General features: G+C 36.8%; 1 protein-coding gene across 2 annotated transcripts in view; it reads left to right on the top strand.

The window, feature by feature from the left end:
• The window catches only part of LOC306875461 (WW domain-containing transcription regulator protein 1-like), a 53,191-nt gene extending 29,114 nt beyond the window's left edge, over positions 1-24,077 (top strand). Inside the window, exons 2-6 of one of the 2 annotated variants that reach the window (XM_079426041.1) lie at positions 813-952; positions 14,867-15,162; positions 19,300-19,424; positions 19,562-19,674; positions 20,937-24,077. In XM_079426041.1, coding sequence (XP_079282167.1) covers positions 813-952; positions 14,867-15,162; positions 19,300-19,424; positions 19,562-19,674; positions 20,937-21,118 — 856 coding nt within the window. In that variant the 3' untranslated portion in view covers positions 21,119-24,077. The remainder of the gene's footprint in view (positions 1-812; positions 953-14,866; positions 15,163-19,299; positions 19,425-19,561; positions 19,675-20,936) is intronic. The other variant, XM_079426040.1, reaches the window with a different exon arrangement.
• The last annotated feature ends 393 nt before the right edge of the window (positions 24,078-24,470 follow it).

Below are 24,470 nucleotides of genomic sequence, written 5' to 3'. Positions count from 1 at the left end.
ATGCTTAGTTTTTTCAAAAAAAAAATGTTTTTATCAGAAAATTTTGACCCTGGACCACAAAACCAGTCTCAAGTAGCAGAGGTATATTTGTAGCAATAGCCAAAAATACATTGTATGGGTCAAAATTATAGATTTTTCTTTTGTGCCAAAAATCATTAGGATATTAAGTAAAGATCATGTTCCATGAAGATATTTTGTAAATTTCCTACCGTAAATATATTAACTTAATTTTTGATTAGTAATATGCATTGCAGCTTTAAAGGCAATATTCTCAATATTTAGATTTTTTTGGACCCTCAGATTCCAGATTTTCAAATAGTTGTATCTCGGCCAAATATGGTCCTATCCAGGGTCACAATTCTTATGAAAATGGCAACTCATAAAATAGGTAAAATCGAATTTGTTTTGTAACATTTTATGGTAGGTATAATTGTTTTAGCGCTTTTTTTGGGGGGAACCTTTGCAAAAGAAAAGCAAAAGCAGAAGCATTGATATAATTGATTCTTCCCATCTCATTTTTTCCATCACCATGTCATTTCCGTAGTGCTTCCCCAACGCTGACACCATTGTAGTTAGACATGGCCAAGAAATCTAAATGTGTCCTCTGAGAGACAGTTTGGTTTTAAATGGGTTTTGGAGTAAAGGGTTGGGATCCGGCTGAAGTGTCCAATGTGCAAAATCACCATTGTGTTCCTAGAATACAAGAAGTTCTGGTTTGCTTGACCTAAAGAAAAACAGGTTTTCTTCAAAACAGTGTGAATACTCTTCTGCAGTGTGTTTAATGTGAACATGTTGTTTTCGTTCTTGTGCAGTCACATTGAGAAGATCACCACATGGCACGACCCCAGGAAGACCATGACACCCTCGGTGACCCAGATGGGTCTACACAATCAAGCCTCCAACAACGGCAACATACAGCAGCGCTCCATGGCCCTCTCTCAACCCAACCTCGGTGAGTGTGAAAGCTGTCCCTCCCAGCAGTCCACATTCCCCATTACTCATGAAAACACACATGCTCTCTTGAGCTGTTTTTAATCAGCTGGGAAGGACATGAAGGAGCTTTGCTACAAGTGCTTGCCCTGTGTAACTCCAATGCTCAACGGCCTGTGACATTCACACAGACATCTAATATTACACCTCTGATGTGAAATTGGGATGAATTTCATGGATGGAGTTTAATAAATGTACAATAGTTGACTTCTAGCATGCTAAAATACAGTTCTTTTCTTTTTTGTTTGGATGTGTGTGCTAAGGGTTAGAGATTTAAACAAACTCCTATAGTCTTAAACCCACACCATTTGTACAACACACATGAGCCACTAAAAACACAATTTACTCTTATTTAGTGCACTATTTGAAAGCAACAGCCATTTGTTGTGGTGTCCCAAACCATAGTGGGCAGAACTGAGTGCACCACAGTAATGAGTGTTCAACCGATATACTGTAAACTCAGTGGATACCGATGCACTGTGAAGGTCACTTCAAATAAATAACCCCTTCTCAACAGAAGATTGCACCCACAGGCCTTCCGGTGCAATCAAATTAAATATTCAAATTCACAAATTCTGAATTCAAGTTGACAATACTTTATTAGTTAAGAATTGTGAATGAGCATATAGGGGACGATTTGGAAAAGTATCATGCTAAGTCATTTCGTGTCAGTCTCGTGGTAATTATTAACTTTTTTACATTTTGCCATATTTGTAGGAATTCATAGAATCTCATTTGTATGTTTTTGTACGATCTGTTTATGCTTCACTGAGGCTTAGGTTAAGGGGTGGACCTTCATGCTTAGTTGTTTTTTTTTTTTATATACATTTTTATATGAATCAAATCATAAAAATTCATACAAAATCACAAACTTTTTTTTTATGCATACTCAATGTCTAGCCGCCAGAGAATACCCCTGCACTGTGAGGGTCGCTTCGAATATATTCTCACATCTCAACAAGGATGGTGTCTACGGCACTTCTGGAGCGCTCAATTTCTGAATTGACAAATTTCAAATTTCAGTGGACTATATTAGTTGAGAATAGTAAATGAGCATATAGGGGACGATTTCGAAAAGTCCCATAGCAAGTCATTTTGCACGACTCATGGCAATTGTTAACTTTTTTACATTTGCTGAATTTGTATGAATTCATACGATCTCATTTGTACGTTTTTGTATGATTTGTTTACACCCCACTGAGGGTTAGGTTTAGGGGTGGACCTTCATACTTATATCTTTTTCTAAAAACTTTATTATTTGTATGTATCAAATCGTACAAATTCATTCGAAATCGCAAACTTCCAACAGAAGATGGCGTCCACAGCACTTTCAGCGCACCCAGTTTCTGAATTCACAAATTCTGAATTCAAGTTGATTATATTAGTGGAGTATTGTAAGGAATAGTAAATTAATGTATTGGGGTCGATTTCGAAAAGCCACAGTCTCATGGCAGTTATTAGCTACATTTGCTACGTTTTACCGAATTTGTATAAATTTGTACATTTGTATGTTTTTGTACAATCTGTTTATGCCAAACTGAGTGTTAGGCTTAGGGATGGACTGACATGCTTAAGTGTTTTTCTAAAAAAATTATATTTTTGTACAAATCAAATCATATGAATTCATACGAAACCGCATAACATAGGAATTCTAATAAGATTAGGTTGCATTCAGAATGTACTGTAATTGAATCTAGTATGTGTTTTTAAGGAATCGTTCACATTTACTTCAAAACATTGTCTGTTTTGTATTATTTTACGCTTAGTACCATAAAAAACTAATTGTTTCAGACTAAGTAACAAAGTGTTTCATTTAGTAATTTCTTAAAGTATGTTTATTTGACATGAAGATTATCTGCCATTTCTGTATAACAGCACATAGATCAGAGGCCCTGAATGAGGTTTAAATGGTATTTCTGAGGGGGCCAAATGCTGATTTAATGAAAAAAGCCTCCCAGCCAGCAGATCTGAAGGCTTTTAAAGCTGTATTAGATTTGTTGACTGTCATACGTGAGGCGTTCTGTAGCATGTTTTGCACGTTGCTTGCTCTGTCTTGTGACACGGGCTGCCGCTCTTACTCTGTCAGTACCTTAAATGATTTCCAAATGTGCTTTCTTTCTTTGGCTTTTTTCTTCCCAAATCCTGATTTGTGATGAAATGGAAAAAAAGGTGTGTCTCTGCTTTGTTGGCAGCCGAGAAACAGATTCCTGCGAAAGGGGGGATGGAGGGATAAGAACAAGACGAAAGAGATTGGAAATATTCCTTCCAGCACTGCATACAGTAGACGGAAACTATCTCAGAATATAGAGTTACATACTATGAAGTTTGAGGTGCTGTCTTCATTCACAGGAAGTAAAGATATTTAACAAACTCCTAACTGTTTCCTTCTTACCTTGTTGTAAATAATAGCAAATAAGATGCAACTTTTCCTTTTCAATGTGAAGGTATCGCACATCATGACTAGGGACTTGTGTGGATGTGAATAAAGCTGCTCAGCCTGAAATAATGATGTGTGCCGACCTGCTACACTCGTTCAAACGGCTGCTTTTCTGTAAACTCAACCACTAATTTATTGGGTACACAATCTTCCGGTGACTCAACCGCTCAGGGTTTTTTTTTTGACAAGGCTGTGTCATCCATTTTGGCTCTCCGGGAAGAAACTAGAAAAGAAGAAACATAGAAACTAGTAGAAGTTCAACTGATGCATAATAGAAAGGTGTGACTCAGATCCTGTGCCTACAATCCCACAATTCCTTGTGCTTCCTCTGTCCCTGGATGAGGATTTTTTTCAGCCTCTCAGATTTCCTGTATTCTTAGTTTAGACCAGCTTGAGCCTTCACCTGTTGTGTATTCGCAGTAATACACGGTGGGGCCCCCTCAAAATTTAGGGATTATGGGTAATTGACACTCTAATGCAGGAGTGCATTATTAGAACAATACAGTTTTGTTAAATGCTTTCCATAGCCCCCCCCCTCGCTTACAACAACAATTGCCATATTGCATCACACTCCAGAATTTTAAAGGCAGCTGCGACTGTTTTTTTTTTCATTTTTTATTGCATTAAAACATATAAAGTGCATTTCATTCCTACAATGACATAATATATTTCTTATATGATGAGGGTGTTTTCCATTTCTGAATAAAAATTCAATTTAATCTAATGTTCATATGGTCTAGCATGCAGAAGCATCCAAAAACAAAAGACATTAAATTATGTCACAGAGAAGTCTCTTATGATATCAGATCATTTTTCTTTTTTTATGACAAGGCAAGGATAGTTAAAGTTGTAAAATGTGTAATGTGGTGCAACTCTTATTATTCATTTATTATTCAATATGATTTAAGTAAAATAAGAAAACTTGTTGCCTTGAAAAATATTAGAATTATGATTCAGATTTGAACACTATGTATTCAGTGTGCAAAGAACATATGTGTTTTTTACTTGATGGTTGCACCACATGACATTATAAAAAGAGTTCTTAAATTTAAACTTTTCTTGTAAATTGTATAAATATTTCCACAACTGTATGAATCCACTATGAATACAAACTGGATTTTATTCATTTAGATTTAATTGAATTTATTTATATTATATTATGTAATATTGAATACTGCTTTGTGACTTTAATACATTTTGGTAAATGATGAATCTCACACAAACCACCAAGCTGTCAGAACAAATGCACATAAACTGAACTTTTAGGGGTATGACAGCTTGTTACTGGGGCAGTAACTTTAAAACAGACAACTTTGTGCCTTATTTACCCTTAAAAGGTGCATTTTAGTAATATATACCCTTAAGATATTACTATGTACCTTTTAGTGGTAAATAAAGTATAAAGTTGTCCCTTTAAGGGTACCTCTTAAAGTGTCATTTTTGCACATTTAAGCAGACCAAAAAGTAGCACACTTCTCTGGTCATCACTCTGAGTGTGGGTCTGGCTGCTGGCTGATCTCTAGCTGTTGTACTGTTGCCGAACAGGACAGTTGCCCGAGGGTTGGGAGCAGGCCGTCACCCCTCAGGGAGAAACTTACTTCATTGACCACAAATCCCAAAGCACCTCATGGCTGGACCCGCGGGTGGGTGAGTACTCCCTTCTAGCGTTCCTGGAGTCCAATCAGCCCAGTAGCTTGATATAATGATGTAAATCGTCCACCTCCCACTCCAATCCCACAATCTCATTCCTGATAATTTGACCTGTTTCCCACACTGCTACTAATCTGAACATGCAATATGTTGAAATGGCATGAGGGTGTTGCTCTAGTGCTGTGACTACACTGAAGGTAAAATGATCCAGAGATGATTTGCAATACATGCTAATACCTCTTGTTTGTAATTGTCTGCTGGCCTGATCAGTGATCATTTTACTTATAAAACTTAACAATCCTTGACAGTAGGGGTGGGCAATATACCGGTAGACATCATTAACAGGTAGAAATTTGTCAACCGGTAGAGATTTTCAACTATCGCTGCAACACTGCTCAAGAAGTGCTACGTGGTCACGAAAACTTATCCTCTGCATGTATTTTTAAGCATTGTGGTTTAAAAATAAGTGAGAAACACAATCAGCAGCGAAAGACAGCTCATTTCGCAATATGTGTGCTGTTTCTGAGCACTGCTGTTAGAGACACGCATGTGAAGATATTGCTCATAAAGCGTGGGAGTAATTGAACTTATTATTTTTGAGTTATTTTTGCCGCTTTATGGGCCTTGAACAGTTAAATGCACCAAAATGCCCATCTTTGCAAGTGTCCTCATAAACAGTAATTTAGGTCTTCAGTAAAAGAGAACAGTTGAGAAGGAAAATGCATTTGTAACAGTATATTGGATCTGAGCAGCTCTTAAAGTGACAGCAGTCTAATATTCCTGCTGTCTATCATTCATGTTAATCAAACAACAAAAGAGAAAATATCTCAATGCTCTTGACTAAATCACTTTTGTAACTTTTTTTGCATGTACCATTTCTTATTTATATATTTTTTTGTGATTATATATATCTTGTTACCGTGAAATAAATGTACTCATATCGTGATATAAGATTGGGATCATATCGCCCACCTCTACTTGACAGAGATTAACATGACCATTTTCAAGGACAATGAACATTCTGTCCTCATTTACTCAAACCCATGTGGCTCCTGTGTGACTTTTAATTCTTCTGTGAAACACAGTCAAGATATTTTGAAGAACTGTTTTCATCCATACAGTGGAAGTCAATGGGCTCCAAAATACTAGACCGCATTGATTTTCATTGTATGGGCAAAATAACTAATTAAAAAAAGAAAGCCATACAAGTTTGGAATGGAATGAGGGTTTGTAAATGTGGACCGAATTTTCATTTTCCAGAAGAAAATTATACTAAAGATATTTGTGTTGTTGCCGGTGACTAATAACAGATAAGTCTGATCCAAGTATGTGAATTAGATTTTTTTGTTTTGTTTTTGTGAAATCTTTAAAATGATTGACTGAAGCATGTGAAATGTTTCTCTACAGATTAGTACATTTTTAATACAGTACATGAATGCTAAGACTACTCCTAATTTGCATGCTAATAGAACAGGACTGGTGCATCCCATATAGTGCACTGAAAAACTATAAGAATTGCTTTGTGTAATCCGCAATGTGTTGTAACTTTAGTTTGACCATTTGAGGGGATCACTGGCATTGAGTTTCAATTTATTTAGTTTATAATAGTGGACATTAGTTACTGTCATGATATTAGATTTTCACTACATGATGATCATGGCCAAAATAACGTACAATAACAAAATTATCACAATAGACCCAGCGTTTTCTTATTTTTTGTTTTATGATGAGTGCAATAGGTGCAATACTACGCTGGAGTGTCAACAAGATCACTTGTGTTGGATTGTTTACGATATTATTATATTATATAGTATTATATGGAGTATGCACTTCATCCTGCAGCATCTGGACAGACCAGGGACTTATGTGAGGATCCTGTTTGTGGACTTCAGCTCTGCTTTTAACACCATTATCCCGGAAACCCTTCAAAATAAACTAACTCAGCTCTCCGTCCCCACCTCCATCTGCCAGTGGATCAACAGCTTCCTGACATACAGACAGCAGTTAGTAAAGCTTGGCAAATTCACATCCAGCACTCGAACCATCAGCACTGGAGCTCCTCAGGGCTGCGTACTCTCCCCACTGCTCTTCTCCCTCTACACCAACAACTGCTCATCTAAAGACCCCTCTGTCAAGCTCCTGAAGTTCGCAGACGACACCACACTGATCGGCCTCATCCAGGACGGTGACGAGTCTGCTTACAGACAGGAGGTTAAGGAGCTGGCTGTCTCGTGCAGTCTCAACAACCTGGAGCTTAACACGCTCAAAACTGTGGAGATGATCGTGGACTTCAGGAGAAACCCCCCTGCTCTCCCCCCACTCACCATCATGAACAGCACTGTGACTGCAGTGGAGTCATTCAGATTCCTGGGCACCACCATCTCTCAGGACCTGAAGTGGGATATTCACATTGACTCCATTGTCAGGAAGGCCCAGCAGAGGTTGTACTTTCTTCGCCAGCTGAGGAAGTTCAACCTGCCACAGGACTTACTGAAACAGTTCTACTCTGCCATCATTGAATCCATCCTCTGCACCTCAATAACTGTCTGGTTCAGCTCAGCTACCAAATCTGACCTCAGAAGACTACGGAGGGTAGTCCGGACTGCTGAGCGAATCATTGGTACAACCCTCCCCACTCTCCAAGAACTGTACTTATCCAGAGTGAGCAAAAAGGCTGGTAAAATCACTCTGGACCCCTCACATCCAGCACACAACCTCTTTGAACTGTTACCGTCTGGTCGACGCTACAGAGCTCTGAGCACCAGAACGACCAGACACAGGAACAGTTTCTTCCCTCAGTCAATACATCTCATGAACACTCAATAAATAAACGTAGAACACACAACTAATACATTATCCATTCACCACACTAACTTATTTTATTTTTATTTTCTCATTTCTAATTTGCACATACTTGACCTGTACATACATAGTCGCCTATATTATATATTATATATTGTGTATTTTTTATTTTTTTTTGCTGCTTTGTACATTGGTTATTGGCTATTTCCTGTTATTTTGTTTCATTACCTGTGTCCTGTCCTGTTACTGTCCTTCTGTTGCACTGTGGAGCTTCTGTCACTACAACAAATTCCTTGTATGTGTAAACATCCTTGGCCAATAAAGCTCATTCTGATTCTGATTCTGATTCTGATTATATATCACAGTTATCGTGAATACCAGTATACAACACACCTAGTGAACAGAAAGTTCAGTCACTTATAAAATAGTGCATATCCTTTGCTGTCTTTATGAGAAGGTATTTAGATCTTCACCATAAAAAGCACAAGTAAAAGTAAGTGGAGCGAGATATGAGGTCTGTTAGCCAACACTTTGATTATGAGCTCTTGTTGAGACAGGATGTCCTTTAATGTCTCACAGATTTTTGGGACTGGACATTTTCCTTTCCTTTTTGCTGACCCTGCTGGACAGCTGATGCCGTTTCTGGGAAGTCAATGAAACAAGAAGCTCTTTGTTTGTGTGGCTTTAGCAACTCAATCGACTCTGTCCGATCTCTCTCTCTCTCTCTTCCTTCACGGACCTTGTCCGCTGTGCATGTGTTTTCTATCATGGCGGGTGTTGTGACACTCAGATGTCAGGGGGGCCAAAGGCTGGGAAGCCAGAGTGTGTCCGGCTGAAGCTGTTCACATCTGGACCAGCAGCACACACTGGAATAGATCGTAACCGAGAGTCAGTGTTGCTTCCCACCTGTTGGACTGTGTTGAACTTGGACAGTGAACGTCATGAACTTTGACCTCTAGATGAACGGCATTAAAAGTGAATCTCATGGAACCTCAAAAACATGTCCGGGTCATATTTAGCCTAAAAAAAATCAACCAAAAGATTTTTGGCTTGTCTTGGGACCATTAATATGTGCATAATATGTGCACTAAGACAACAAATAATGGATAAGCTTGGGATTTTTGCAACACAAGTGACGCCAAATAGAATTGCAAGAGTAATTAAATTTTATACAAAGTGTTTTAACAGAATTTGCTCAGATTCTGTCATTGTCTACTCACCATACTAGTTCATCTTTGAAACACAAATGAAGGTATTTTGATGAAACCCGAGAGATTTGTGTCATTCCACTGTAAGTGCATTCCACCAAAACACATTAAAGACATTAAAAGCAATCCATGTAAATGTAGTGATTTAATCCAAGTCTTCTGAATATAATGAACAGATTATAAAATAACACTTTATTTCGATAGTCCACTTTAAATCAAATCAAATCACTTTTATTGTCACATCACCACAGCACATGTGCCTTGGTGAGTGAAATTCTTGAGAGCGTGCTCCAGACACAATTTACATATAGATATTACCATACATACGTACAGACTTATACAGATGACAATGTGTAATACACACATACATATACTCAGTACACACAGTGTACTATTAGACATACTTACAGGTAAAATATCAAATAAAACATAAGAAGAGTTTTCTTGGAGCTCGCAACACGGCTGCCATGCTCGGCACCATCTTGGTTAAGCATTTAACATTAACTTTAGCACATTTAGCACATTTAAGCATTTAACTTTAGACATTCTACTAACAGTAAGTAACTTTGCAGCTACATGTCAACCAGCAGTCATTAGAGTATTAGTAGACTGTCTGCTTCATATCTTCTAACACTTTATTTTGATGGGTCCACAACATACAACATACTGACTATTAGAAACTTTGCAAGTATATGTCAACTTATTCTACTAACCCTAAACCTACCCTACTGAGAGTTAGTAGACATGCAGTTGCAAATTAATGAGAATTAGTAGACATGTAGTTAAAAAGTTACTTATGGTTAGTAGAATGTCTAAAGTGGACTATCGAAATGAAGTGGAACCGATTATAAACATCGGTCAATGCTTATCTATAGAGCACATCAAATATGGTAAATAGAAACACAACTTTAAATGTTTGACACGCGAGAACAAACCTCACTGGTTCTTCTGCATCAAGAAAGCACATTTTGGTAGAATGGACTTTCAGTGAACAGAAATCTGTCAGATTTCAAAATATCTTCATTTGTGTTTCGAGGATGAGCGAAAGTCTTATATGTTTGGAATGAGGTGACAGTGAGCAATTGTTGACAATTTTCATGCTTGAGTGAACTATCCCTTGAATTGTCATGGAAAATAATATCACATTGCATAATAACTTATTGGTAGTAAAAATGGTTGATGACTTCAGTGGCAGAAGTGAGATCTGAACTAGCGAATGTCTCCTCTTCATCTTACCATATAAGGCCGTCTTTGCTTCACCTCAACTGCTCGGTTGCCAAATCTCCACCCCATCCATAAAACTGATCCTTTGAAGATCTTTTTGATGTGTATAAATGTTTGCACATCTTATAAAGAAAGCAAACCGTGATAATCCTCGGCTCCTGCCTGGTTATGATTGTGGAGTTTAGTAGAGTTCAGTTGCTGGCTTCTTTACGTGATGCAGTCGTTTTGAGTGATAATACATGAGTTGGTGGTATCTCTTGACATTTTGACCCAGTTTATCATTTACCACACTTCCATAGTTAATGTGTTGTCTTCCTATTCACTAGACAATTGATAGCCTGAAACTGTCTATAGCAAGTCTGAAGAATCACTGCATTTAGTCTAACAAGGAAATTGGTTAAGTGCCAGTTTGAAACCGTTCTCTTGTGCATTATGTAACGCTCTCCAACAGAAATCCATTTATAGTAGAACTGAGATGCACAGAGGGTGATGGGCTTCAACTTTTTCCACCCAGTAAGTTTGATTTGAGTCTTTTGCACATTTAAGAAGATGTGAGTCCTGTGCAGATGTTTTAAACATACTTGAGGGTTGGGGATTTGAACAGACTACAAGTATGCATCTTCAAATCAAGTGACTTGCTGAGGAGAGGTGTGCTCTTGCTTATTACATTACTTATTCACTCAGACTTATAATTTAGGTCTGACAGACAATAAAACAAGCAAACCGTGTTGTTGTTTTTTTACTTTGAATGAGAGACCCGAGCCATATCTAGAGACCTGAAAGTTACAGAGACTTGGCTATGTGCTCTTTTGACAAGTATTTTTACATTTGGCTGACACTTTAATCCGAAGAGACTTACTTTGCATTCATGGTACATGTATCATGTATTCACTGAGAATTGAACCCATGGCATTGCTAGTTAAAGTACGTAGTAGTTAAAGATACATACAAGTGGAACTGTTTTTCTTTAGATTATCAATTCTTAAATCCATTAAGCTAGCAATGCCTTATAAACCAATCAGCAACCACATACTGTAGCAACACATCAAAAACACCTATGTACAGCCCAATCTAGCCTAGCTGAGTTTGAAAGCAAGTACATGTCCTGAATGAACACCCTCATTCTCTTGGTGATCACACTTAGCATTACCTGATTACATAATAAGAGTCTTTCTAGTTTGTTTGTTCTAAACCATACTGTATACCTCAAGAACATTGGGTTCCTGTTTATGTATCTGTTACTACTATGTACTTACATAAAAAAATGGACTGTGTGTGTAAATGATGGTTTATAACACTCTTGTGAGATTCACATTTACATTTGCTGCAAGAGAGTTTTGAGTTACACTTTGTTTTACAAGTACGTGCATTTACAGTAACGTATACAGTAACGTAAGTATACTTTGGTTTTATATGTATGCCAGATTTCTGTATATACTTGTAAAACAAGTAAATAAAGTGCTACCAAATTTTTAATAAGAGAAGGATAGTGGACAGTCGACAGCGTAATTACATATGTAATAACATAAGTGTAAGCACAATGTAAGTATTAATATATTGTATCAAATTCTTTGTAAGTGCACTTAATAAAAGTTCTAAAATGTTTAGAAAAGTTCTAAAAATTTCTTAAAAGAACCATTTTCTACATTTTAATAATCCAAACCTATAAAGAACCTTTTCTGCTATAGAAAGTTTCTATGGATGTTAAAGGTTCTTCATTGAACCATCAATGCCAGTAAAGTACCTTTATTTTTAAGAGTGTATATTGTAGTTGACAATGTCTATCATAAATTGGGACCAAATGTAATTTTCACTTGTTAAGGTTTGCACAGAATAGAACAGAATACAAACTATTTACTCTTAAGGTCATTGAATCCCTTCCAGCCGCCTGATCACTGGCCATCACGTACATCAGGAGCGTTTTTATTTTTGAATAAGCTGCACAATAATTAATCCAAGAGCGGGACGAGCTGCTGCTGTGATCCGGAGCGCAGAAAGACTGTGTTTGTGCCGTATCTCACGACTCTTTCAGCCCACATCTGGCTTTTACAGGAATGTTTTGTCCATGTGAAAGTGGTTTACCCGACAGATAAACACACCGCACACACAGATACACACACATGCTCCATATGGTCACGAGTCGCCAGCACTCTTCACAGCAGCAGCAGTTCATTTCTTCCTGTGTGAGATGGTTATCATCATGAATCTGGTTGAGTTTGAACGGAAGTAAAGCACATGAATCTTATTGTGCTGTAATGTCAGTTGTGAATCTCTGCCTGCGTCCTTGAAGCAAACATAGTTTCTTATCGTTCTGTTCCTCTGAGAACATCAGACGTTCTTTACACTGAAACAGAACAGCTTTTCACAAACCAGAACTCTGGCTTCATCCACAGATAAATGAAATCACAGTAGACTACAGCAATTATTGTAAACAATTGACCAAAATGTTCATTTTGAGTTACAACTCATTCTTCTGTAATCTAAAAGAGACCCACCCTAGTGATCTGAAACAGTGTGAACTACACTGCTACCTGGACGTTAGCCAATCACAACAGAGCATATTTACATATTGCAATCTTAAAGAGACACAATCCTGCACAGAATGGCTCAACAGCTCTGTGCGAACATGCAGTATGGTGGATGACGTCAACATAGACATATATAGACGCCCTATTAGCCCGCTCCAGGCACATAGATGTGGCTGCCATCTTGGAACGGTATTTTTGACGTCTTTCACTATACTGTAGGTTCGCACAGAGCCGTTGAGCCATTCTGTGCATAATTGTGGCATCTTTCGAATATTCAGTGATTACTATGGTGAATGACGTCAAGTTTACCGCTACGATATGGTGGACGGCTTACGTATAGCGGCCAATAGAAACAGTCGCTAATGAGGCATCTACGTATATCTATGGACGTCAAGTTGACCGCTCCAAGATGGCGCATTTACGTGATCGAGCGGTCGAATGAGGCATCTATACATATCTATGGTTGTACCTGCATGAATGGTCATGTGACATGCGTTTTCGGTTGTGTAGTGCGGACGGAGATAATTTCTGAAATGGCATGAAAACGCCAGTGTAGACGAGGATGGTTTTCATGTTAAAACGCTGTTTTAAAATAAAAACGCACAGAAATGTGGCTTTGTCATTACAGGAATATATTGTGTTTATTTTCAAATAGAAATCAATTATTTTTAATTCTTTAAATTTAAATTCAAATAAATGAGTTGATGAGCTTAAAGGCCCGTTCACACCAGGGATGATAACTATAAAGATAACGATGGACCCTTTTCACAAGACAGATATATTTCTAAAAATCGTTCTCAATATTAAAGAATAGTAGAGCCCACACCACAACTTTAACGATAAAAGCACAGAAAAACGCTATTGTTGGAATCACTTTCAAAACTATTTTTTCCAGCTGATGAACAATAAAAACATTGACAGCCAATAAGAATCCATCCTGCTATATGGCAGACGATATTGTCCGCTGGTGTGGACGCTAATATTGTTATCTTTATAGATATTGTTCTTGGTGTGAACAGGGCTTAAGAGCTCAGTCTTACTGACCCCAAACTTTTTAACAATAGTGTTATGAGCAAAAGCATCCAGTATAATTGTTTGTCTCAGAAATTCTTAGAAATTTGTCATGAAAACTAAATTATGACTTATCTTTTGTACAGCTAACATTAAAATTGGACTTACTTGGTTTGCCTGTTGTCGGTGGCCACACTGAAGACATTTTAAGGCCAGTATTTTTTTCAGTAGGACTGGGAAGAGATTTCTTGGTAAACACTTTTATGTGCTGTGTTCTGGCCAGCTGTAATTGAGTCACTGTGTTTGTGTGTCGTCTTTGTTTAACCTGTTTTTCCTCAGACAATCAGAAACAAAGCCACTTTTCTAAACACTATGATTTGCCATTTTAGCATTAGGATTAGAACTTGGATTAATAAATCTGTCTGGTTATGTACAGACAGACTTTTGCGCATATATCCTGGCTATTTACCAAAGAACATCCCATTTAGATACGACCTTCTAACTGACATGGAAACAACCAAGGAGAAATTAGTCAAGTCAAGTCAGCTTTATTTATATAGTGCTTTTAACAATACAGATTGTCAAAGCACAGTATCAAATTGGGGGATAGAGTGTTAGTAATGTATAATAATAAGATTAAACACTAAATTTTCAGTTAAAGGCATTTCATTATTGAATTCAGTGATGTCATTGTCTAGCTCAGTTTAGTTTAAATAGTATCTGTGAAATCAAATTGACGATAATCACTAGAAATTAAGTGGCCAGTAATCATGAAATTACCAGAAATATGTACTGTAAACTTTAAAATGATGTTTTCTTTCCATCTACAAGTAACAAGTACAACTCTAACTATCTCTCATTGTAGATGCCTGATTCCTCATAAATGACTTGTTGCTCAAAACCAGCCAATCGGCTTAGAGCTTGTCGGATGGAGAACGTTCTTGAATTCTGCTCAGTAAGCATATGATGATGAGTGAAGGCTGTGTCTGAGTGTGTTTGTCGTGTGTTTGTGGCAGTGCTGAACCAGCAGGCCCATCAGCAGCACCTCCAGCAGCAGCAGCAGCAGGTCCAGGTGCAGGCCCAGGCCCAGGCACAGGCACAGGCGCAGGCGCAGGCACAGGCACAGGCACAGGCGCAGGCGCAGGCTCAGGCGCAGGTCCAAGTCCAGGGCTCCCAGCAGCAGAACTCTCAGCCCATGATGAACATGAGCAGCCCCATGAGCGCCCAGCAGCACCAGCAGAAGATGAGGCTCCAGCGCATCCAGATGGAGCGAGAGCGCATCCAGAGGAGGCAGGAGGAGCTCTTGAGACAGGTGAGTGTCTGCTGGAGAAACAGTCCACCAGAACTATTGCAACAAATATAGCGTAAAGGGCAAAACAGACATGGAAATAAGAGGATTTCAGAAAGGTGACAGACAAAACATTTTAATCTAAACCAAAAATTATTCTTTTCATGCTGCTGTGAAGAATAATTTTTGTTTCTTGATGCCTCAAACCCCAGCAGTTGTCGCCAGACTGCTCTTAAAGGGTGATTTTAGGGGAAAAGTTACGATTTCCCCCAAAAATTAAAATAAATAAATAATAATAATATATATATAATCATGTAATCCAGTAAAAAATTAACTTGTTAACTGAAAATTTGAACTTTAACAAACATAAAAATAAAGAATTAGTATATAAGAATTAGTGCTGTCAAACGGCGATTAATCGCATCCAAAAGAAAAGTTTTTGTTTACACAATATGTGTGTACTGTGTATATTTATTATGTATATACACTCACCTAAAGGATTATTAGGAACACCTGTTCAATTTCTCATTAATGCAATTATCTAATCAACCAATCACATGGCAGTTGCTTCAATGCATTTAGGGGTGTGGTCCTGGTCAACACAATCTCCTGAACTCCAAACTGAATGTCAGAATGGGAAAGAAAGGTGATTTAAGCAGTTTTGAGCGTGGCATGGTTGTTGGTGCCAGACGGGCCAGTCTGAGTATTTCACAATCTGCTCAGTTACTGGGATTTTCACGCACAACCATTTCTAGGGTTTACAAAGAATGGTGTGAAAAGGGAAAAACATCCAGTATGCGGCAGTCCTGTGGGCGAAAATGCCTTGTTGATGCTAGAGGTCAGAGGAGAATGGGCCGACTGATAAAAGCTGATAGAAGAGCAACTTTGACTGAAATAACCACTCGTTACAACCGAGGTATGCAGCAAAGCATTTGTGAAGCCACAACACGCACAACCTTGAGGCGGATGGGCTACAACAGCAGAAGACCCCACCGGGTACCACTCATCTCCACTACAAATAGGAAAAAGAGGCTACAATTTGTACGAGCTCACCAAAATTGGACGGTTGAAGACTGGAAAAATGTTGCCTGGTCTGATGCGTCTCGATTTCTGTTGAGACATTCAGATGGTAGAGTCAGAATTTGGCGTAAACAGAATGAGAACATGGATCCATCATGCCTTGTTACCACTGTGCAGGCTGGTGGTGGTGTAATGGTGTGGGGGATGTTTTCTTGGCACACTTTAGGCCCCTTAGTGCCAATTGGGCATCGTTTAAATGCCACGGCCTACCTGAGCATTGTTTCTGACCATGTCCATCCCTTTATGACCACCATGTACCCATCCTCTGATGGCTACTTCCAGCAGGATAATGCACCATGTCACAAAGCTCGAATCATTTCAAATTGGTTTCTTGAACATGACAATGAGTTCACTGTACTAAAATGGCCCCCACAGTCACCAGATCTCAACCCAATAGAGCATCTTTGGGATGTGGTGGAACGGGAGCTTCGTGCCCTGGATGTGCATCCCACAAATCTCCATCAACTGCAAGATGCTATCCTATCAATATGGGCCAACATTTCTAAAGAATGCTTTCAGCACCTTGTTGAATCAATGCCACGTAGAATTAAGGCAGTTCTGAAGGCGAAAGGGGGTCAAACACAGTATTAGTATGGTGTTCCTAATAATCCTTTAGGTGAGTGTATGCATGCATATATTTAAGAAAAACATGTTATGTTTATATATTAAATATATTTATAAATAATATAAATATATGCATGTAAATACATGTAAATATTTTCAAACTATATATTGTATGTGTGCGTATTTATATATACATAATAAATATACACAGTACACATACATATATTATGTAAACAAAAACTTTTATTTTGGATGCGATTAATCATTTGACAGCACTAATAAGAACATTTTTATATTTAATGAAATGTTAGCTTACAACCTAAAGAACCAAATTTTTTTTTTTTTTTTACAAGATACACTGCCTTGTCAACTAACTGAAATAAAGTTTAAGTTGCGTTACTAAAACAACTAAATCTGAAATAGAAGCTTTAAATAAAAAAAAAGCCCAACAAAATGACTGTAAATTAAAAACTGAAAATCTAAAAAGGAAAGGTAATTAATAATAATAATTGTTGTTGTTGTTTATAATTAAATGTGTGAATAAAATGTGTATAAGAAGTTTTACAAAAGACAGACATGGGGTCATGAAAAATATGACTTATAACACAAGAGCCAGCTTTAAAAAACTTGTGTGAAAACTCTTGTGTGAACTTTGATGCCATCTAGTGTTACAGAAGCTGTGGCCGCCCTCATCAAGCCACATAAATTAAAGTTCAGGTTTATAGAAATGATTCAAAGAGGAACACATCAGTCCAGCCTCAGGAAAGCAGCGGCAGACAGACCTCACGCAGCTTGTTTATATGAAACATCTCTGCCTCTTCGGTGACTCTGTTCACTCAGTTTGTGATGATGGACATGTTTTTCTGTGTGAGGACACATGCTGGTAGCATATGTTTGTGGACTAAGGCTGAAAAAAGAACAGCTTAAAAAAAGATGAGTCAGACATTGGTTTCTGGTTCTGGACGCCTTCCACACTTTTCTTCTGGACTGAATTCTTGCAGCTGTTTTTGTGAACGCACTCCACCCTGAATCTCTTCTATATATAAACAGCCTGAGCTGCTCTGACCAGCGGATTTATGAGCAGGAATCTGGAGCTTATCGTTTTATAAAACATTTACATTAATTCTAATGATAATATATATTATTAAAACTTATTTTATTATTGAAACTCTGAAGTCATTTAAATAATTTTTACAGTTTTAGCTTTATAATCATTTTTAGGGTTTTATGTTTTCATGGCAATAAAGTTTCTGAAAGTAAATTCAGATATGCGTTTCTGTACATAAAAATGTAAATGCATGCGCAATGAAACATTTGGTTACACTTTATTTTAAGGTGTCCTTGTAATTATACATGTAAGTACTGAGTAATATTAATTAACTACATGCACTTACTATATGGTTAGGGTTTGGTTTAGGGTTACTTGCATGTAATTCTGCATAATTAATTGTTATTATAATAGTAAGTACATGTAACATGTAACAAGGACACCTTAAAATAAAGTGTTACCTAACTTTTTATTTTATTTTATTTTATAATTATGGTAGTAATTATGGTACTTCAGCTTAAACATTAACATTTAAACATTTACATTTAAAAGTTTTTACGTTTGTCATCTGATATTTGTTTATTTTATTTTATTTCAGCTTCATTTAAATAAAGAAAAATATTTTTTATAGGTTTAGGTAACCATAGCAACACTGAGTAATAGTAATTATTAGTCATTAAAACAAAAGTAAATACCACATATACAAAAATAAATTCTCAAATTCATTTAAATTGTTATGCTATATACATTTTTTTTTTTTTTATAAATTATATTAGAATTATTTATTAAATAATTAATTACATAAACAATTCATTACATAAATAATTGTTATAATATAATTTGTAATTTGCTTATGGTATATACAATAAAATGCACAATAATGACACAAATATATATATTGAATAAACTACATAAATGTAATTTATATAAATATATGTATATTTAGTGCAGTATGGAGTACCTCAAGGCTCAGTACTAGGGCCATTACTTTTCACGCTTTGCATGTTACCTTTGGGAAATATCAGGAAACACGTTATTAGCTTTCACTGTTATGCTGATGATACTCAGCTCTATATTTCTTCGCGACCCGATGAAATTTACCAATTTGCAAAACTAACGGAATGTATAGTTGATATCAAAAACGGGATGACTATTAATATATATATATTCACATTTATATTTAATTTACTGTATGTTCCTGACAATCACACCGGCACTAATACCTTGAAATACCGTGTATATTGAGTTTATTTTAACAGAAGCAGTAAATCAGTTTAATGAACACAGATTGGCAGATTTATTTCAGTCACTGAGTGTAATTGTTAGTTCTTCCTCTCAGTGTTTCAGTTCCTGGAGTTAATGTGTACCTGTCTCTAATGGTTAACAGAGTGAATGTGGCGCTGCTGACACATGACAGCGATGTAAAGCTGCGAGTGTGCTCGGGTTACAGTGTGTGTGTGTTTCTCCAGGAGGTGGCGCTCCGGCAGCTGCCCATGGACTCTGATAATATAGCACAGGTGGCACCAAACATCAGCTCTCCGCCAATGACGCAGGGCAACATGCCCAACAACAGCTCAGACCCCTTCCTCAACAGGCAAGTGTGCCCTTTACTGTCTCAAAGCACTTGGTTTAATGTTACAAATGAGTTTGACTTGGTCTAGATCGCCCAGATTGCTCTGTAAGGGTATGAAGTCGTGTTAAAGGCCTGTGTGTGTGTGTGTGTGTGTGCAGCGGGCCGTATCACTCACGGGAGCAGAGCACAGACAGCGGGCTGGGACTGGGCTGCTACAGCATCCCCACCACTCCTGAGGACTTCCTCAACAGCATGGAGGAGATGGACACAGGTACAGCACCAGATAACAAAAACGTCATAGAGCATGGAATTAGTGTTATTTTAGTTGTTATAGTATTTTGCTTAATTTCTGGCTATATTGTCGGCTTGATTGATTGCACAGACACTGTTGGAAGAGAGCTGAACTGGATGCTGGCATCACTGAATCGTCAATGAACTGACTTTAACTGGACAAACTGACTGTTTGTTATTGTCCTCTTGCATTATTGATAAACTATTTTCCTGTTTAACACTGTAAAGCTGCTTTGACACAATCAGTATCGTATAAAGCACTATAGAAATAAAGGTGACTTGACGTTTTGTACATTTTCATTAATATTTTAAATTATATACATTTTTTATATTTTCCATTTTCATTTGAAACTTTTATAATTTTTTTAGATTTATTTTTAAGTTTTAGCAAGTTCTAAATGAAAATGAGAAATAAACTAGCTAAAAGAAAAGAAAACAAGTTTACGTTTTTTATGATTTATTTTATTTCATTTAATATTTATTTTGTTTAATGTAAAAAAAAATACATATAATTTTTTTTATTTTTAGGTTTAATTAGTTTTGTGGCATTTTCCACTGCATTATGACATGACAATATTTTCACGAAAATTAAGAATATTTTCCATTGGATCTCTTTTTCATTACTACTTTTAGAATTTGTTTGTTTTATTTGTTTGTTTTGTTGTTGTTGTTTTTTTTTAACCTAAATCAGTATATATTAAAGACAGTACTACAAATACTACCATGGTGTACATTTTTAAATATTTAACATCATATAATATCCTTTTATTTTTTTACATTTTCAGGGGCTTTTTGGCTACTTACCTATGAAATTTTATACGCTACACATAATGTATAGCAGTATATATTGCTTGCAAAGTTGGTGTAGATACTGTATCCCACATATATGTATGTATATGTACGAAACTCAGTACTTCATGCCCACTTTTTTTCAACGTTGTGCATTGCCTCGTCATTCGATTTTGGGGTGAAATATTTTAAAAAGGTTTTTTGAGATTTCAGATGCAGTGTGTTAATCAGTTACATACTGTATCTCTTCTTGCAGATGCAAGAACCACTAAATCAATTAAACATATACAGTATAGCATGCTTAACTTTCCCCATGCCAGTGATGGCCTGAGCTCGCAGTAAATGAACATCATTGTTAGCTAGATTTATAGATCTTTAGAGGGTAATAATGACCTTTAATGACTGATAGGGAAATTATTTTTCCTCCCTAAATTCCCGTCTTCTTGTCTGCAGGTGAGAACATGGTGCCGGTCAGTATGAACGTCCCCCAGCAGAGCCGTTTCCCAGACTTCCTGGACTCCATGCCTGGCACCAACGTGGACCTGGGCACCCTGGAGGGCGCAGACCTCATGCCCATCCTCAACGACGTGGAGTCGGTCCTGAACAAGAGCGAGCCCTTCCTGACCTGGCTCTAGACTCACACACACACCACACTAAAGACTCTTTTATACAAATATATATATTATATTATATATTCAATCAGCCTCTTCCTCTATTTTCACTTTTTAGGTGTCAGATTTGTTCCCTCACTTCACAACGAGTCGAAGAACAATACCAAAGTGTTTAGCCTGCGAACAAATAAGCGAGCATGCGTCAATCAAAGCGTAGTGGAGGAGGACAGACGTGTTTGTTCAGTAACTGATGTTGGGCAGATGTGATTCAGACTGTTTGTTTTCAGAATGATCACATTGATAGCGGAAACACCTGAGTAGTGTCTGATCATATTTAACAGGCACGCCTGTGTGTTTAACCCAGAGTTAGGGTTAGTCAAGCTTTACCGGGTGAGTCTCATCGAACCTGTCAACAACGTATGCAAGCTTATTTCTGCCACGGATGAATTAATTGCGACTTTATTTACAATTTTGACTGTATTTCTTGCAATTGTGAATTTATGTCTCGCAATTCTGCATATAGTCAGTCTGAAACATGTAATTGCGAGATGTAACGAGATTTAAACACCCAGTTGTAATTTAAAAAAGATACAATTACGAGACGCAAACTCACAATTCTGACTTTTTTCTCTGCGAGTTTTCTTCTCGTTATTGTTGACTTTCTCAGAATTTGAGAATTTACTCAATTTTATCGTTAAAATTATCGTGATTTGGACTTTTTTTCTCAGAATTGCGATTTTACTTCTCATAATTCTGACTTTTTTCTCAGAAATGCGAGTTTTCTTCTCGTTATTTTGACTTCCTCAGAATTTGAGAATTTACTCAATTTTATCGTTAAAATTATCGTGATTTGGACTTTTTTTCTCAGAATTGCGATTTTACTTCTCATAATTCTGACTTTTTTCTCAGAAATGCGAGTTTTCTTCTCGTTATTTTGACTTCCTCAGAATTTGAGAATTTACTCAATTTTATCGTTAAAATTATCGTGATTTGGACTTTTTTTCTCAGAATTGCGATTTTACTTCTCATAATTCTGACTTTTTTCTCAGAAATGCGAGTTTTCTTCTCGTTATTTTGACTTTCTCAGAATTTGAGAATTTACTTCTCATAATTCGGATGCTTTCTCAGAATTGCGAGTTAAATTATCGTGATTTGGACTTTTTTTCTCAGAATTGCGCGTTTACTTTTTGTAATTCTGACTTTTCTCAAAACTGCGACTTAATACTGTATTCTCGTAATAATAACTTTTTTCTCAGAACTTGCAATTTCGAGATATAAACTGACAATTGTAAGAAAAAACGTCAAAACTGTGAGTCACAATTACGTTTTTTTTTTGGATATAAAAAACTGTGTATATTTCTTGGCAGAAATAAGCTTTGATTAAAAAAAACAACAACAACATTTGGATCAATAACAAGAAGTAAACACCTAAAGAAAATTAGGACATTAGGATTTTTTGAATAATAATTAAGCACATTTGCCTTAAAACACTAATGCGAATCATGACTGAGAATAAGAATTACAAACAAACTCAAAAATAGAACAATCAAATGTTACAGTAATCAGATTTTTTTGTATGACGAGTTTTGTTGGTGTTTGTTTTTGATTTAGATGTTATCATTTCTCAAGGGTGTTTAATTGTCAGAGAATCGAAATGGTCCTTACGTTTTCATGAGATTCACCCTGCTTTTTCACTTTTTACCAAATCAGTAGCACAAGTGTGCCTGTCGAAGCTTTACATTGTGACTTTATATCTAACGAATAACTTTCAGATGTGTTTTACTTTTATTCCAGTTTAGCTATTGTGTGAAGCTCATGATGGCATTTGTAGACAAGCGTTTCATATCATATATGTTTTTATGTACTGCTACAGTATTCCTATTTTCTATTCTGTGCTCTTGACATCTGGTGCATTTAATTAGTTTGCAGTTTAGTATTTATCAAGAGCTATGAACTTCTTTTTAAATAGTTTTTAGATTTGTTTCCTTTTTTCAGGAATTTAACATGTTTTCGGAGCACTACAAATATGCCTATACTGATCTAGTCCCTCGAAATCTTCAGGGAATATCTATTAAGTATTTTCTGATACCAGAGATAATTTTGCCTTCATTTGAATGATTTTTAGGGGCCGAAGCTTGTTTTTTCTTGATTTAAGTACCCCGGCTGAAATCCAGTTCAATATATAAACATATAAATATGTTGTTGTTTTTTTCTACACAGGTCTAAATTTTGTATTGCATGTTTGATCTGTTTGATATTCATAGCATCGGGGGTGTATAGACCCACCTCACCGTGACTTCTTTATTGTTTATGGTTACGTTATAGATGGGTTATGAATTGAAGTGTGTTGGATTTGTGGATTGGACAGACGGGGTGATTATTAGTAGCTGTAGGTCAAACTGAGCTCATGACGTTCTTCATAAGGACCGATCGGTTAAGTAGCGGGTCAGAAAGAGCCGATACGAGCTGTTCTCGAACCCGAGTGACCTCAGAGATGTCCAGCCATCGGTTTCTTCAGTTTCTGACAACTAAGGACGAGATCAGGTGGACTTGAGTGGCCCGGCCCGTTCTGCTCCAGAGACTCAGCAAGAGGGACCGTTTAATGATTTAAGCAACTTTCTATGATATTAACTGCTTTTTCAGAACCTAAATCATGCAATATCTCACAGAGTTGAATATATGGCTTCAGATACATAAAATGGCAATTAAAAAAACTAAAAATTGTGTTATGGGGTGAGATGAAATCTGGTGTGTCATCTGTACCGGTTGATGCCAGACGTATGTAGCGCTCGACGCTTCAGCATGCTTTAGGTTTTGTAAGATTGAATGTTGGTCACATGCTGGAAAGCTCAGAAAACAAACTGCGTACCACAGAAATATGATGGCGGTGTACTGTACGTGAGAAATTTGGTTGTACCCTCTAAGAAATCTCTAAAATTGTCAGTGAAATCAAAAAGGAAATGAATAAAATGGTTTTATTAGCATGGATGTGTAGCTGTGTTTCTTTATGAATCAGTTCATTGACTTTGTCTTCACCAGCTGGTATGCTAAAAACTTTGCATAAACACAATTTATTCTCATTGCTATTGGTCCTTTGTAAAAAGATATGAATTGTACTGAATGTGTACTTCAAATCTTAAAAGTATTTTTTTTTTTTTTAACTGTACTTGCTGATAATATAATATTAATAAATGTCCACCACTTAAGTGGATATACATCAAGTGCAAGTTTCAACAGAAATTACATTAAAGTATACAGTGTTTTAGTTTACCTTCAATGCTTGTTGATAAATTATGCATTACACTTTACCCTACCATATTATAACCATAATTCAAAGACAATAGAAGTAATAATGAAAATACATTTAAAAAAGTAT

The sequence above is a fragment of the Barbus barbus genome (assembly GCF_936440315.1).
Source record: "Barbus barbus genome assembly, chromosome: 9".
In the NCBI taxonomy this organism is placed as follows: Eukaryota; Metazoa; Chordata; class Actinopteri; order Cypriniformes; family Cyprinidae; genus Barbus; species Barbus barbus.
This window is presented reverse-complemented; position numbering and strand designations above follow the sequence as displayed.